Source organism: Vulpes vulpes, chromosome 10 (assembly GCF_048418805.1).
Source record: "Vulpes vulpes isolate BD-2025 chromosome 10, VulVul3, whole genome shotgun sequence".
NCBI classification, from domain to species: domain Eukaryota; kingdom Metazoa; phylum Chordata; class Mammalia; order Carnivora; family Canidae; genus Vulpes; species Vulpes vulpes.
In genome coordinates, this window is record NC_132789.1 from 9,904,936 (window position 1) to 9,920,154 (window position 15,219).

A 15,219-nucleotide genomic window follows, 5' to 3' on the forward strand; every position below is an offset into this window, starting at 1 on the left:
TCCATGTGCAAGAAACACACTTCCACTGCATTTGAGTCACTGTACTCTTAGGGCTACTTATTATAGCAGTTTAATCTACCTTAACACATTTGTGATGGGCTGTTCCAAAGGAACAGAAGGATACAGAGCCTGAAAGTATTGTTGGTGCAAAGCACAAGTCGTCAAGCAAGTTTCCTATTAGAGAGTATGGTTCAAAACTGGCACAATGAGCAGGTGGGAAAAGAAAGTTCTCACATATAAGAAAACTGTCCATGAGCACGAGAGAAAAAATTTTTTTTGTTCCCAAACAAGTGCTCCAGAGGGTGGGTCTCAAGAATCCATCAGAACCCCATCTGATGCTTTTCGTGGCCAAAGGCCCAGATACAGGGGCTAAAATGCCTTGCTCATCACTCCCTTCTCCTTCATGCCCTGCCCACAGGGCCTCACGGGCCCCAGGCTGAGGAGGGAGTGGACTCAGCAGGACCCTAATTTAAGAGTCTCTAGCAAAATGTGTGTGGCACCAACATGGCCAAATGACCAAGTAGAAGGTCTGACTAGAATTGGACCAGGAACTAGATCTAAATTCAGATTCAATGTACAAAAAGGCTGACAGAGCATTAGTTATGGCAGAAAAAGGCCTCAGACCTTATGGCAGTCATCTCCACATGGGCTGCAGAGAGCTGAGGGGCCAAATGCATAGTAATACGAGGCTGGTACTAAGACTGGGATGAGGAGACCCAGATGGCCCCCACAGGTGCAAGATTCCCCAAAAATGCAGTGATCAAGATTCATATTTCAAAATGAATCAGAAAAAGAAATCAAAATTAATATATCAACAGTACTGTGCCAGGCCATATTAGAGCCTGATGTGAAAGGAATAATCAGTAATACCGATTCCATCTTTATTTAAAATTTTACTATTTAAAATAGTAAAGTCTGTTCATTTGTGGGTATTTTGTCTTGATTTTAACTTCAATAAATATTCAGTTAAAGTATTATTTTATCGGGACAGCTGGGTGGCTCAGTGGTTGAGTGTGTCTGCCTTTGGCTCAAGGCGTGATCCCAGGGTCCTGGGATCAGGTCCCACATCAGGCTCCCTGCAGGGAACCTGCTTCTCCCTCTGCTTATGTCTCTGCCTTTCTCTGTCTCTCATGAATAAAACCTTTAAAAATAAATAAGTAAAATAAAATACTATTTATCTAGGGATGCCCACTTAAAATTTTTCTTTCATTTAAATTCAATTTTGTTAATATAGAGTGTATTTGTATTATCAGTTTTAGGGGCAGAATTTGCTGATTCATCAATTTCATTTACAAGACCACTTCTGAGCCCGAGGCAGGCTGTGGCACATCGTTCCTGGCGCTCTCTCAGCAGGCTGGAGCACAGCAGGCTAGAGGCAAGGGTGCCCTCATGGTCCTCAGAGCCCTGCCAGCTTCCATGAGCCAAACAGAGAACATCTGTCCCATCTCCTGAGAGCCCCCCAGCATCTTCTCAATTTGGGTGGCTGCCAAAATTCCTTTCTCAGGTAGGATATTAAAAAAGTAGTAGATATTGGGTACAGAGAGAGCAGAGGACTTTGGCTCATTTTTTCCTATAAATTTAAAACTGCTCCCAAAAGTCTGTTAATTAAAAAAAAAATTCCATAACCCACCTTTAATTGACTTATCATTGAAGTAATCCTCTAACCCTGGGCTCCCCTGAGTATCAAACAGGCTCTGATTTACTACAGACACAGTGAGAATCTCTTCTGTTGACATCTCCATCAATTCATCTTCACCATCCAAACTTGACAAACCAATCAAGTCATTATTGTTAAATAAACTTGCTCGAATTTTCTCAATTTTGGCTCGGGATCTTATCTGTGTGAACAGAGAGAAGGGTCAGGATTGGAGTAATGACCTTGCTTGCCTTCCCACCTTTCCCTGAAATCCTCTCCTGGTCTCAGTGCTGTGAGTGCTGACTCACACGAGCTGGCCTCACTGGGAATGTCTCTGCTTCACATCAACTGCAGTAACCTGGAGGGGGACATCTCAGCCAGAAATCTCTGTTGCTAAACCCCAATCAGGTCTGCAGCTTTACTTTCATGCCCAAGGAGCTAAAGTCCACACTCAGCTCTGAGAAAGCCCCCAGGACGAAAGTGCATATATTAAGTGATTCCAGGGAATAAACCAACTACTGGGTTCTTGAGCTCTCCTGTTAGTTCTCTGGAAGAGCAAAGCAATACCCTTTCCCTTCTAGTGCCTTCCTCACCATATCCAATAATGGGAGGACAGCTTTATTCTGAGCCTGACTCCCCTCACACAAGGGTGAAGACACAGGATGTAGGATTTCCTTTTTTTTTTTTTTTTTTTTTTTTTGGATGTAGGATTTCTGAACAAGGAGGCCCAAGAAGCAGATGGGATTTTGAAGTGGAAATGTGACCTGGGAACTCAGAATCACCCAGAACAGAATGGCAAGTCTGTTCTCACAGGATCAGCTAAGATCCCTCCTGCTGATAGCAATGTTTAAAACCATGTAAGGCCACTCAGATATATACCGGTGGGCCTGAGCTGGAATGCACTTGATAAAGACCATCCACCGGGAAAGGTCAGGCCCTTGAACCCCTCTGTCTTCCTCCCATACTCAGCAACAAACCACATTTACTTCATGACATCAGGCTTGAATTCACTCTTCAAAATGTGACCTCAGACACAGATAATCAACATAATAAATCATGGCGGCTTCCAAGAGCTGCCTCAGGGAGCCCCAATATCACCTATCGCTTAATCCCTTGGAAATAATACTGGGATGTTTAACAAGGGAGGGGGATTCAAGCTGCTCATGATTTTAGTGGTTGCCAAGGCATGAGCACTGTTACCTCCACGACTGCGAAGCCTTTGATGGGGCGTGCTGCGAGGGGCTGGTTGTCCAGGGATGTGACCGTGTACATGGAGCCCATGTCTGACACAGAGGCTGTCTCTGCATTGTCCAGTGGCTCCCCCAGGCTCCCCAGGCTCCCCAGGCTGCCAGTGCTGCATAGGGAGATGTCTAGACTCTCCTGGCTGGATACCACGTGGGGCTCCAATAAGCCAGGAGGGATGGGTGGCTCGAGGCCTGAGGGCAGCGGATCCACAGAGAGGTCACTGACTGTCTGAGAGATACCCTGGGAGCTGCAGATGGAGGCCTGGCTGGTGGAAGCAGATGCGCTGATGCTCATGGCAGGGGTCAGGCTGCTGGATGTGCTGACCTCCAAACTGTCCGTACTGGGGAAGCCAAGGGTCTTCTCTGGTTCAGCTTTTCCATCACCACCCTCAGCCTTATCCTTTGGCTTCTTGGGGTCTTCATCCTGCAGGGGGATGTAGATCTCATCTTTAAAGACCCCACCGTGGGCATTGCAGGCCTTACGGATAGCACCCCTGACGACACCCTCGTCCAGGTGGGTGGGGATTCCAGAGATCACCAGCAAGCGGCTGTGTGCGGTGGGGCCTACCAGCGCCTGGCAGGCGTCAGCGATGGCATCGCTTGTCACACCCAGCCCCTGTGGGTCCTTCCTGGTGAGGTGTCGGAGAATGATGAGCAGGGTGAGGGCTCGATGAAACCACAGCATGTCCTCTGGCTTGCTGCCCCCAATGCTGAGCATGGCAGAGTCTGACTCCACCGAGCGGGAAGACTGGCGTTTCCCAGAGGACGAGGCCTTTTCCCGCTTCATCTTGACTTTCTTCCTCTTAGACAGGAGGCTGGGGCTCTGTGGTGTCTGTCCCGGGGAGGAGGACGAGGAGGACGAAGAGTCACTGAGATTTGGAGTGGTTGTCGAGGTCACCCCGCTGGCTGTGACGCTCATGTTGGTGGGCAGGGTCACTTCGGCCACTGCCAGGCAACCTTCCATGAGTGCGTGAAAGTATGTAGAGAACCTGCCTTGGTCGGTGGTCACCGCTGACCCTGAGCCTCCACATGTGCTGCCCGAGACCCAGCTCTGGGTCTCCTCATCGTATAGCTTATGGAGCTCCGACTGCAAAGCCATCAGCATGGCCAGACAGGGGTTCAGCTGGAGGGCAATGGAGGAGGACAGGCCAGCAGGGTGCTTCCTCTGCTCCAGGGCATGCACTGTGCGCAGCAGCTCCGCCAGGAGATGGAAAACAAGCTCCTTCACGCAGGCCGCCATGTCCGTGGTCCACAGGAAGTTTCCTGAGGCAAATATAAAACAATAATAGCAGCTGTCACTTGTATGGCACTTGTTCCTTACTGAGGACTGTTCCTGGCACTGTGTTACCAATCCCTATCTCACAGATGAAAAAACAGAGGTTCAAAGAGCTGAAGCCTGGCTGATGGCCCCCAGAGCCTATGGTCTTAACCCCTATGCCACATGATTGCACAGAGCTGCATTCTATGGCTCATACCAAAAAATATTTCTTTCTCATAAGGTTTATCAAATGAGTTGGTGACAAGTCATAAGAATAGTATTTCCCAAATCATGAGATGCTTACTATTGGGGACACACAATCCAATTTTATCAGACAACCCAGAACAACAAACTGATAAGATATTCCTTTTATTTTTGTTTAAGATTTTATTTATTTATTTGAGAAAGAGAGAGAGAGAGAGAGAGAACGAGCAGGGAGGGGAGAAGCAGAACCCCTGCTAAGCAGGGAGTCCAACGTGTGGCTCAATCCCAGGACCCTGGGATCATGACCTGAGCCAAAGGCAGACACTTAACCAACTAAGTCACCCAGGTACCCCAAGGTATTCCTTCCTTACTCCCCTTCCAGTCCTGATTTTGTCCACAAGAAAGTCTTACTGCAGGAAGTGTATCTTTCATAAAGAATGCGCCACAGACCCAGAGCCTCTGACAGGCAACAATGGTCAAACTTCCTAACGGAAACTATTTTATAGTAAACCTTCTAATTATGGCAAGGGATACTAATTTTTCATTTAAAGTGGCAACATAAAGTTTCCTTTAAAATTAAAGTTTAAAAAAAGGAGAAAAGAGCTGATTGCCAAAACCAAAACAATAAATACCAACAGGCACAATTCGTAGGCATGGCAATCACATAAAGATTGTAATGAGGAGGACTGAAGTTCAGGAAACAGGGTCTAGCACAAGAAAATGGGTCACAGGTTTGTTCTAAGATCCCCTTCATGTCAGATGTGCATCTTAAATTCACATTAAGCTGCCTGATCTCCTAGGGGTGATGCTGCTTTGTAACTTAACTGAAAATAAACTCATGCTGGTCATGCCACGTGGGGTCCCAGGAAACCATTCACAGAGAACAAGCAAGTGCCTACGGGCCTCAGGGGCGCCCCTTCGGATGCTCATGTGACCTCCTCGCCATCGTCCTTCCTCTGCTTTTTGCCACCTCTGTAAGAGGACGGCCTTAGAGAGAATTATCCTCCACCCAGATTGCAAATGGCAGCCGTGAGTGGAGACTTCCCACAGACCTCTCCTTCTCATGGTGGTTTCCTGCTCACCTTCCTTGATCCTATGCCCCAAAGTATTTTAAGGAATTTGAAGGGTGCCTGGGTGGCTCAGTTGGTTAAGCATCTGCCTTCAGCTCATGTCATAAGATCTCAGGGTCCTGGTACTGAGCCCTGCATCAGGCTCCCTGCTTCTCCCTCTCGCTCTGCCACTCCCCCTGCTTGTGCTGTCTCCCTTTCTGTCAAATAAATAAGTAAAATCTTACCCCCCCCCAAAAAAAAAAATTTAGTTGCCAACATTGAAAAACTGGGAAATTCACATCAATATCTACATTACCAGCTTTTCTTGAAATAAAATGTAATAATAGCTGGCAGGATCGGGGTCACCTTCTCATGTAGCAATGAGTGACAGGGCTCAGAGACTGGCAGAGCATGAGGTGCTCTGGCCCACTCTCATGTCCCCCACTGACATCATCTGTCTGACCCCTGAGGGCATACAAGCGGACTTTTTCCCTCCTACATCATAAATAATTTCAAAAGTATAGGGAAGTTGAGCTACTTATACAGTAAACACCTGTGCATACACCACCAGGTTCTCCCAGTAACACTCTGCAGTATTTGCTCTTATGTAGCTACCTATCTACCCCTCTATTCACCCAGAAACTCATCTGGTAGTTATTTCAAAATAAGTTGCAGACGTTAGTCTGTTTTATCCCTGAACACTTAGGCAGATATATCACTAATGAAGTTCAATATTTATTTAGAATTTGAGGTGAATTTACATATGGAAAAATACACAACTCTGAAGTTTACCTTTCTTTTTTTTTTTTTTTTTTTTGAAGTTTACCTTTCTATTGAATTTTACCAAAATGCAACCCCTTTTAACCTTTCAGGAACTATGAAGTTATAATGTTTGATCCTGCAACATTATTTACTCCTACACCACCTTTCATCTCCAAAGTTATGAAAATGGCACATATTCGTGTTTTATTTTTTTTTTAATTTTTATTTATTTATGATAGTCACAGAGAGAGAGAGAGAGGCAGAGACACAGGCAGAGGGAGAAGCAGGCTCCGTGCACCAGGAGCCCGACGTGGGATTCAATCCCGGATCTCCAGGATCGCGCCCTGGACCAAAGGCAGGCGCCAAACCACTGCGCCACCCAGGGATCCCGTATTCGTGTTTTAAAGTATGATAAAAAATAATCTAATTTTCATGGTTAGTTGCCACCCCTCAAAATAATAATACCCTGCACTGTCATTATGTAGAAGGTGAGATTGCAGGGACATCTGTTGGGACACAGTCAGCTAAGTGTCTGACTCTTGGTTTCAGCTGAGGGCGTGATCTCAGGGTTGAGAGATCAAGCCCTATGTTGGGCTCTGTGCAGAATCTGCTTGAGACACTCATCCCTTCCCCCTCCCATGTGCTCTCTCTCTCTCTCAAAATAAATAAATAAATTTTCAAAAAACCAAGAAGGCTAGGCTCTATATGACTGTCAACTCCATAAGCCCTTTTCAAATGACACCCACCTAACAAGAGAGCACCAGTGACAAGCCCCTTCCTCAAGCACTGAGCTAGCTCTCCCAGCCCCAGTGTGGGGGGAAGGTAAGCCTTACCCAGCAGCTCCACAACTTGCAGGAGGACAGATGTGGGGATGGTGTCGGGCTCATCTTCGGATCTCCCTTCACCATCCTCTGACCTCCAGGACAGCAGCTGTTCCGTGAAGGCCATAGCCAGAGGGAACTCCAGGGGCAGAGAATGTAACACTAGCACAGCTCCAGGAGGTGGAGACACCCCTAGAAGAGAGGTCAAGGAAGAAGTCTCGTAATTGGCAGCACCTGATCAAAATAAGCCTAAGAAAGGGACCCACCAGGTGTGTGTGGAAGAACAGAGCTGGAAGGAAAGCCAACCTGCTCATCTGCTGGAGGCGAAAGGAAACATAACCCCCCACACAGAGTCCGCTGCAGGTGCGGGAGAAGTCAGAGGCCATCCCTCCAAAGAGTCCATTTATCAGTGGAATGAGGGGACAACGGGCAGAGACGAGAATAGGGAGGATAAATACTCACTAGCTGCTTAGATACTGGCCAGCCTAATAAGCCAGCATGGAAATACTAAGTCAGACCTTAAAGATGCTTCATTAGAATATTCCTGGCTTGGTAAAGGAATAATCAGCTGTTTATTAATCACCTGGATTGCAGCTGGGGTGTGGCTGCAATCCCATGAGACCAATAAGCTTGTATCAGGTTACAGAGTGGACTAGCGCTACCAGACTCCTCGGCTTGGATTCTTCTTCATTACCTTGTGTCACTGCACGGCCTAAATCTGGCCAGAGATGCTACAGTGAGAGGGAAAAGACCCCAAGGCTTGACATTCACCCTCTACCACATCCTGCACCACACCCCAAGGCCCACTGCAAGCTCTGATCAGACATAAGTCAGGCCATTAGGGGCCTGGGGATCTTGGGACAAGTCAGGAGGAACCATGCTGGACTGGTCTGCATTTTGGGGTGAACGTTTATCTTGTGATAACTGGGGAGTGAGAAGATAGAGATCTTCTGCTTATTTAATTATAAAGTTTAAAGAACAGCTAGTAAAGGCAAAGCACTATAAATCAGCCCTAATGAAAAGATATCATCAAAGTGGTTTTTTGTTTGTTTGTTTTTCCCCAGAGGTCAAATAAATTTATATTTGTCTCTAATGAACATGGATCCATCCTTTCTCGTCAAACACGACAAGGAAGTGCAGTGGAAGTCTGACCAGGTTTTCCTTGCCTCCTTGTGTTCTCTCAGAAACAGTCAGCTGGCACCAGGGCGTGGGGCACACAAGCAGGGGTCAGCAGAGGGGGAGCCCCCACATAAACATGCGCAGGCTTAGCAAAGAATGCCAGGAAGACAAGACCAACTGGGCCTGCTCCCCTGGCCACCAGGCTGTTTACCTGCACCCCAGGGAGCTACCCACACCTGAGAGAATTAAGTTTTAATGAACGCTGGAGGAAGGCCACTGGAATTACGGCAGCTACATGACCACTCTGTTCAGGTCATTCCACAGAGCACACGCTTGTGAAAAGAAAGGAAAGAAAAGGAAATCCCCACTGAAGTCTAAGCAGCATCTGCCAGGCCTGCCCCAGGCAAGAAAAGCATATTTCATCTCCTGCCCCTAAAGTACACTGTCCTGAGCACCTCTTGTTCTTTACTGGCCAGAAACTGGAACACAGCAAGGTACAAAGTCCTTTCTATCGTCAAAAAGAAGGAAAGCAAAAAATGACTTCATGCTGTTCTTATCAAGCACTAACTCAGAGACATACCCAGTTTGATGTGGACCTTGTCTGTGGAGAGGATCACAGAGGGGTACTGGTTGGCGGTAGGCGGCGGTGTAAGGCCAGTGTTGGCCGGAGACGCATCCCGTGGATAACAGACAGCCTCGATCAGGTTTAGCTGACCGTTTCGCTTGACTTTGTGGCCAAGCCCATACACGAGCACCCGCGCCCACGGCGCCTTATACAGGGAGGAGCTGTGGAGGCGAAAGGGAGGGTCAGCAGAGCCCGGCCGCATATGCCAGGGATGAAATGGAGGGTAAGAACTGGGCATTTGGAGGTCATTTCCACCACATCTTAGAGGGTCGTTCTGTATAAGGGTGAATTTCCCAAATGCGGAAATATGAGAAGCACTATAGACTATTTTCAAATTAGGTACATGTGAAAGAGTAAAAACAATTTGAGTTTTTCTCTTGTCAGTTTCACCAGACTCCAGTTTTCTTTTTTCTCCCATCAGCTCTCCTGAAGAATGGGCAACTTACTCTTTACGGAATCCAGACTGACTTTCTTTGCAAGACACGACAACAAAAGCCGCCCCAGGGAAATTAACATCCATGTTGACTTTGGACTCCGAAATTGGGAACTCTTCAGAGGGGAACTGCTCAGGTGCTGTCTGCAAAGAGAGTTAACAAGGAAAGCCATGGGCTACACACAAGAGAGCATATCATCCTCCCCAACTCCCAGGCAAAGGATGGAGCCAATGCATATGCAGTCACAGGCTCAGTGGGACAAGAAAGCCCTCGGGGAGAAAGGCCACTATGGATGGGACAAGGGAGAAAGCCTTGAGGAAAAGGAGACTGGTTTGGGGAGGGGGCAGGTTTGGGAAAGAGAGAGTGTCATTTTTAGTAAGCCAATAAGACTTCTGATTAAGAATTATAACCCCAATTCAGGGAACTTAGAGCTTTAGACTTCTACCTGGAGGAAGGAGCAGATCTGTTTCGTCAGCTCCAACAGGCTCTCCTCACCCTGATGCAGAGTCCGGGTGATGGCCACATTGAGCCACTCTCTTACTGTCTGGGAGCTGCCCTGGTAGAAGAGGTCTGTGGCTGAGCAGTTCTGGGAGTGGACGCAGTGGTGCAGAGACTGTGCCAAGAGGATGGAGCTGGAGCTGATGGTGCCATCTGGGGTCAGGGAAGAAAATCTAAGTTCACCAGAACAGAAGCCAATGGTGGGTAGAGCCTGGGTAACAATGAGCAGCCTGCCCAGTTAACCAAGACAGGGTAGCTCAGACACAATGTCTCAGATAAGACATTACCAATCAGATCCTACAGACTGTCAGGTTAGAAGAAGGGGTTCACATCAGTGGTCTAAAGTTTTCCTTTCTTTTAAGCAACAAAACTGTTTCCTAAAATCAAATCTGAAGTGGAGGTGCAAGTTTGTTTGTTTCTTTCTTTCTCTTTCTTTCTTTTCTTTTTTTGTAAGTTTCTTAAACAGAAGTGGAGCTGCTTAGATGCAGGGGTTCCCATAGCCTGACTTCATGTGTCCTGGCCCACCCAGAGGCTCCCCCAAGGAACTGCTGGGGAGTCTGTAAAGCAAGTGTTAGGTCATTACAACAAAGTTTCTTCCACACACACTTTAAAGCTTTCCAGATGTTTTAGAGCCTCTGTGTTCTTGGGGTGGGTCTGGGGACCCCAGCACACACACACTGGCTGGGAGCCCACAGCTGGGAGATGCCTGCTAGGCCTATCTTCGTTTCTGGGAGGCCAAGATGAGCAGGCAAAGGCTGAGGTGCTGGGGGAAGACAGAGGGTCCTGGACTGGGCTAAGTAGCTTCACCATTTAGCATCTGCCAGGCAGCAAACACACAGCATCGGGCCTTGCCAAGGGCTCCAAGCTTAGCAGATACACACAACCTAGCCCATTGAAACAGCTCCATCAGAAGTCACAATGAACCAGTAAAGTCTGCTGTGGAGGAGCTTGTTAAAAAGAACATTTTCCTTTCTAAACAATGCCTGTAAGAATGTCTGTGAGAATTGTACAGTGACAGGACTTCCTAAGTGATGCTTAATTTTCCTTGATCCACAATTTGGTCAGGAAGGTCAATGAGTGCTTAACAAGTCAAGGACTAAACAGGTCATATAGTTTACTTCCATTTTTCAAAGTGAGCAAGCAGAGCCCAAACCATTGAGACTTTTCAGAGCTGTTTATCTGTACTAATCTGGAGGCCCTGCACCACATGGAGAGTGGAGAGCAGGTCCATCACCCTCCCAGTCTCCTGCCTAGGGCCAGCTCACTTTCAGGATTATCCCACCCTGAGCTGGTATCACCAGGTATGGCTGGAAGCTAAGGCTCACCTGGGAGGGGAGGAGCCAGGAGCTGATTGGAGAGCAGCTGCAGGTGCTCCAGGGTGATATCCCGGATGGCAGGGATGTGAAAGAGGCGGGTGAACAAGTGTGGCAGCTTCGGGGCAAAGATGTTGAGCAGGGCCATGCGGCAGTACAGCCTGGCCAGCGCCGCCTCGCACCGAAGCAGCTCTCTACGAGGAAAGTGGGAGAAGCACTGAGTGCCGGGGCTGGGCTGCAAGGCCACTCTTCCAGCCTTGGCTTCTGTACACCAAGCTAGTCATTTGTGTCTTAAATAGTCATATTTAAGCATGTTTGGATTTTCTCTACTCAAAAATCACTGTGGAAAAAAGGAATGAAAATAGAGGTCCACACAAAAACTTCTACATGTATGTTTACATGAGCACTACTTAGAGTAGCCAATAAAGGGAAACAACCCAAATGTCCATCAAGTGAAGAACAGTAAATCCACACAGTGGATAAAGCACTGACACCTGCTACGATGTGGATCAACCTTGACACCATGCCAAGAGAAAAAGGCCAGACGTAAAGCACCACACAGTACGTTATTACATTTCACAGACTCCAGAATCAAGCAAATCCATAGAAATGGAAGAGAGTTGAGCTGGAAGAGAGAATGGGCATGGAGTTTCTCCTCTGGGTGATGAAAAGGTTTTAAAAGTGATTGTGGTGAGTACTGCACACTTCTGTAAACATACTAAACACCACTGACTTGCAGACTTTAAATGGGTTCAAAGTATGTGAACTATAGCTCACTGCAGCTGTTATAAAAAATGCTCTGTGAACACTCTTTATATGATGATTTCTGAAGTCACTGGCATTTGCCTTGAATAACAGCTCATTAGTGGCTAAGCAAGTCTCATTTAGAATCACATGTCTTGGCAAATAATCTAATACTAAGCATAGGGGAGGCTCCCTGTATTTCTTTAAGCTAATCACCATTATCAAAAATTCTCCTGGTATTAACCACCTAACTAAAAAATCAAGTTAGAAGCAGCCCTATTGTCTCTAAAAAGTCTAGGTTTAAAACCCACTTGGAGCCATAAGGGCTCATTCTGTATCACCTACTGATTTGAATTAAATTTACCGCTGGTCTATCATAACTCAGATTTGGGCATAACGGCAATTAAAGAAGCCATGTAAGATTTGATGAGTTTGTACAGCTAAGAAAACTAACAAACACAGCTAAGATGCTGCATTTAGGTGGTTTATTTCTCATCTCCACTGGTCTCTAATATTCTTTTGCCAGACTTTAAAACAAACCACCTCTACCTACCTGTTTCCTCCTTCTGCGGAAGTCCATTTGTTGGTGGCACTAGCACAGCTCAGAACAGGCGAGGCAGTAAAACAGAGGAGGTCTGAATATGCAAGCTGAAAGCCCTTACTGACTCCCCACAGCTTTCCCTTCAGATTTCAGAGGCTGCAGTTGGCAGGGAGATTATTTTGGCTCTGACCAGCAGCTCCTGCAGACTGCTAATGTCTCTGAAGTCACAGCTGAGCCCTCTTCTGCTTTTTCTAAGTTTTCTCTCAAAGCCATGTGAGTGCCTTAGAGCATACCTCTGATGAACATCCCAGAAATTCAGTCACTTTATTAATCAATGAAACCCATGTGGCATATTTGTTAGTTCTCTTGATACTGAAATCACCACCATAATACTCAGAATAAATGTCCTACACCTGTAGCCTGACTGTAACCTTACAAAGCACTTTCTTGCCTTCTCGTTCAGTTGCTAGTCAAAGGCCATTAAGTTACATCTATCAGAGACATTTGCCAAAAATACAACTGACTTATGAAATAAAGCCTTAAAAGCTTTTAAGACTATCATATTGATATTTAAGCATATATGTTTTGGGATCCTTTTCAACAGATATTTTGAGTTTTCAGTGTGAGGCAGGGCCCAGATTAGACACTGGGAGCCCTAGCAAAGAGACAAAGCCTCTGCTTTTCAGAGCCTCACAGCTGAGGAGGAGGAAACACAAGAAGTTAAACCAAACTAACAGGCAAAAACATCAGGTCCTGGAAAGGAAGTAAGATGCAGTGCTTTGACAATATGTGACTTCATGCTTATTTTAGATAGTGAGGCAAAGCCTCTTTGGAAAGGTGACATACTAAGATCCGAATGACAAGAAAGAGACGGCCACGCAAAGTTCTAGGCAAAGCACCCCAGACTGAGGGAAGAGCACATGTAAAGACACTGTGGAGGACACAAGTGTGTCTGACACACTACGAAAGGCTAGCACTGCTGACAGAGTACATGGAACAGCAGAGACTTTGGGACCCTTGTATGGGTTTTGTGAGCCAGGTTAATGGTTTGGATTCTACTCCAGGGGAAATGGAAAGCCATAGAAGGTTTGAATTAGCAGAGAGAGACAACTTACTGAGGGCAAGCCCATGTTTCCTTGGTGACCTCCACCCAGTGCTAGGCACAGTGCATGCATTCAGAAAGAAAACACCTGGCTAGCTTAATGGACAAATGAGCTGGCTGCTCACGTGGGGCCTGGACATCCTCTTAGTTCTCTCTACTGGGCTGGCTTTGCTCTTGATAACTTTTCCACATTCTTCCAATCTCCAGCTACTCCTCAATACCATCCCCTCCCTGCCCCTGCTGCTGGCTCACAGCTGAGTGCCTGTGGCACAGTCCAGGTTAACGCCAGATCCTACAACATTTCTTCCCAACTCCTGCAATTTTGCTGTCACAAGCTTCCTTCTCTCTTTCTCTTAGCTTTGAAGGAAAAGCTTATTTATGATGAAAGGTTCTTGTGGTAAAATATGATAAGTGAATTTCTGTGATCCACTAGAAAAAAGGGCTTAATTCTACCTGTGTATTTGAAGGTTGGTATTGTCGAGTGTGACCAGCCCGTTGGTGGCCGTCCTTCGATAGCCTGCTGGGGGCCTTTCCAGCATATCAATGGGATACCAGTATCGGACCAGTACACCTTCACTTCGGAGGTATGTTTCTACCTGCACCAATTCGTTTACCTACAACAGTTAAAGGAAAGGCCTGTTTGATTTTTTTGAGCACTGACTTTTCCCTCTCAAGTTTTAAAATACATATATAGATTACAGTAATAAGTATTAGTTTCATGTCACTGAGTCTCTAAAAGGTCAAAGACATCTGGTTAGTATTAACAGCGTGTTTAGTTTTTTCATACTGGTTTTCAAATTTCAACTGGTATATAATCATGAATTAGAAATTTAAACACAGGGATCCCTGGGTGGCTCAGCTGGTTAAGTGTCTGCCTCAAGTTTTGGCTCAGGTCATGATCTCAGGGCTGTGGGATTGAGCCTGCATTGGCTCTGCGGTGGGTATGGAGCCTGCTTAATATTCTCTCTCCCTCTGGCCCTCCCCCCCGACTCTAATAAAAAAAAGAAATTTAAAGACAACAGTGCTATATTTCAATAATTTGGTGCATATTATTTTATGTTGGTTTTATGTTGATAATTCTGTAAAAGCATGGGGCACCTGGGTGGCTCAGTGGCTGGGCATCCAACTCATGATTTGGGCTTGGGTCATGATCTCAGAGTTGTGGGATTGAGCTCCATGTGGAGTTCTGTGCTTAGTGGGGAGTCTGCTTTTCTCTCGCTCTTCCTCCTCCCCTCCTAGGTGCCCCCCCCCCACTCATGCTCTCTTCTCAAATAAACAAATCTTTTTAAAAATAATAATTTTGGAAAAGCAGAGAATCTGATAGCTCTATTTCATTGCACGAAAATAAAAAGTAAACTCATGCATATAAGCTTTGGAATCTAATACGAATGTAGGTTTTGGGGGATCCCTGGGTGGCGCAGCAGTTTGGCGCCTGCCTTTGGCCCAGGGCGCGATCCTGGAGACCCAGGATCGAATCCCACATCAGGCTCCCGGTGCATGGAGCCTGCTTCTCCCTCTGCCTGTGTCTCTGCCTCTCTCTCTCTCTCTCTGTATGACTATCATAAATAAATAAAAATTAAAAAAAAAAAAACGAATGTAGGTTTTGTTTAGGGATTATTATTAAAACAAAAAAGACTCTACTTGAGAAATAACAGAATTACTATTTTAACAAAATTTTTATTTTTCTAATTTATACTTGCACATATTTCCAACTGCTGAAAAACACAGTCGATTATATATTTTCTGACAACCAGAATCAGAAGGTTGTATCAGAAGGCAGTGGGAGATTAATAGTATTACTGATGGAATTTCCTACTTGGACCTTCACCTTAGTAAACCACCAGTCAATAGCCTCTCTAAATATTTAAT

The 15,219-nt window shown here is 46.1% G+C and overlaps 1 protein-coding gene across 9 annotated transcripts in view; it reads right to left on the reverse strand.

Annotated features, from left to right (window-relative positions):
• HECTD4 (HECT domain E3 ubiquitin protein ligase 4) overlaps nucleotides 1-15,219 on the reverse strand; it is a 185,988-nt gene that overhangs the window by 17,526 nt on the left and 153,243 nt on the right. For all 9 annotated transcript variants that reach the window (XM_026018777.2, XM_072725162.1, XM_026018774.2 and 6 more), the window contains 8 exons: nucleotides 13,804-13,964; nucleotides 10,976-11,157; nucleotides 9,598-9,803; nucleotides 9,165-9,295; nucleotides 8,674-8,879; nucleotides 6,987-7,166; nucleotides 2,837-4,143; nucleotides 1,631-1,838 (listed from right to left, as the gene is read on the reverse strand). In XM_026018777.2, the coding sequence (XP_025874562.2) occupies nucleotides 1,631-1,838; nucleotides 2,837-4,143; nucleotides 6,987-7,166; nucleotides 8,674-8,879; nucleotides 9,165-9,295; nucleotides 9,598-9,803; nucleotides 10,976-11,157; nucleotides 13,804-13,964 (2,581 nt within the window). The remainder of the gene's footprint in view (nucleotides 1-1,630; nucleotides 1,839-2,836; nucleotides 4,144-6,986; nucleotides 7,167-8,673; nucleotides 8,880-9,164; nucleotides 9,296-9,597; nucleotides 9,804-10,975; nucleotides 11,158-13,803; nucleotides 13,965-15,219) is intronic.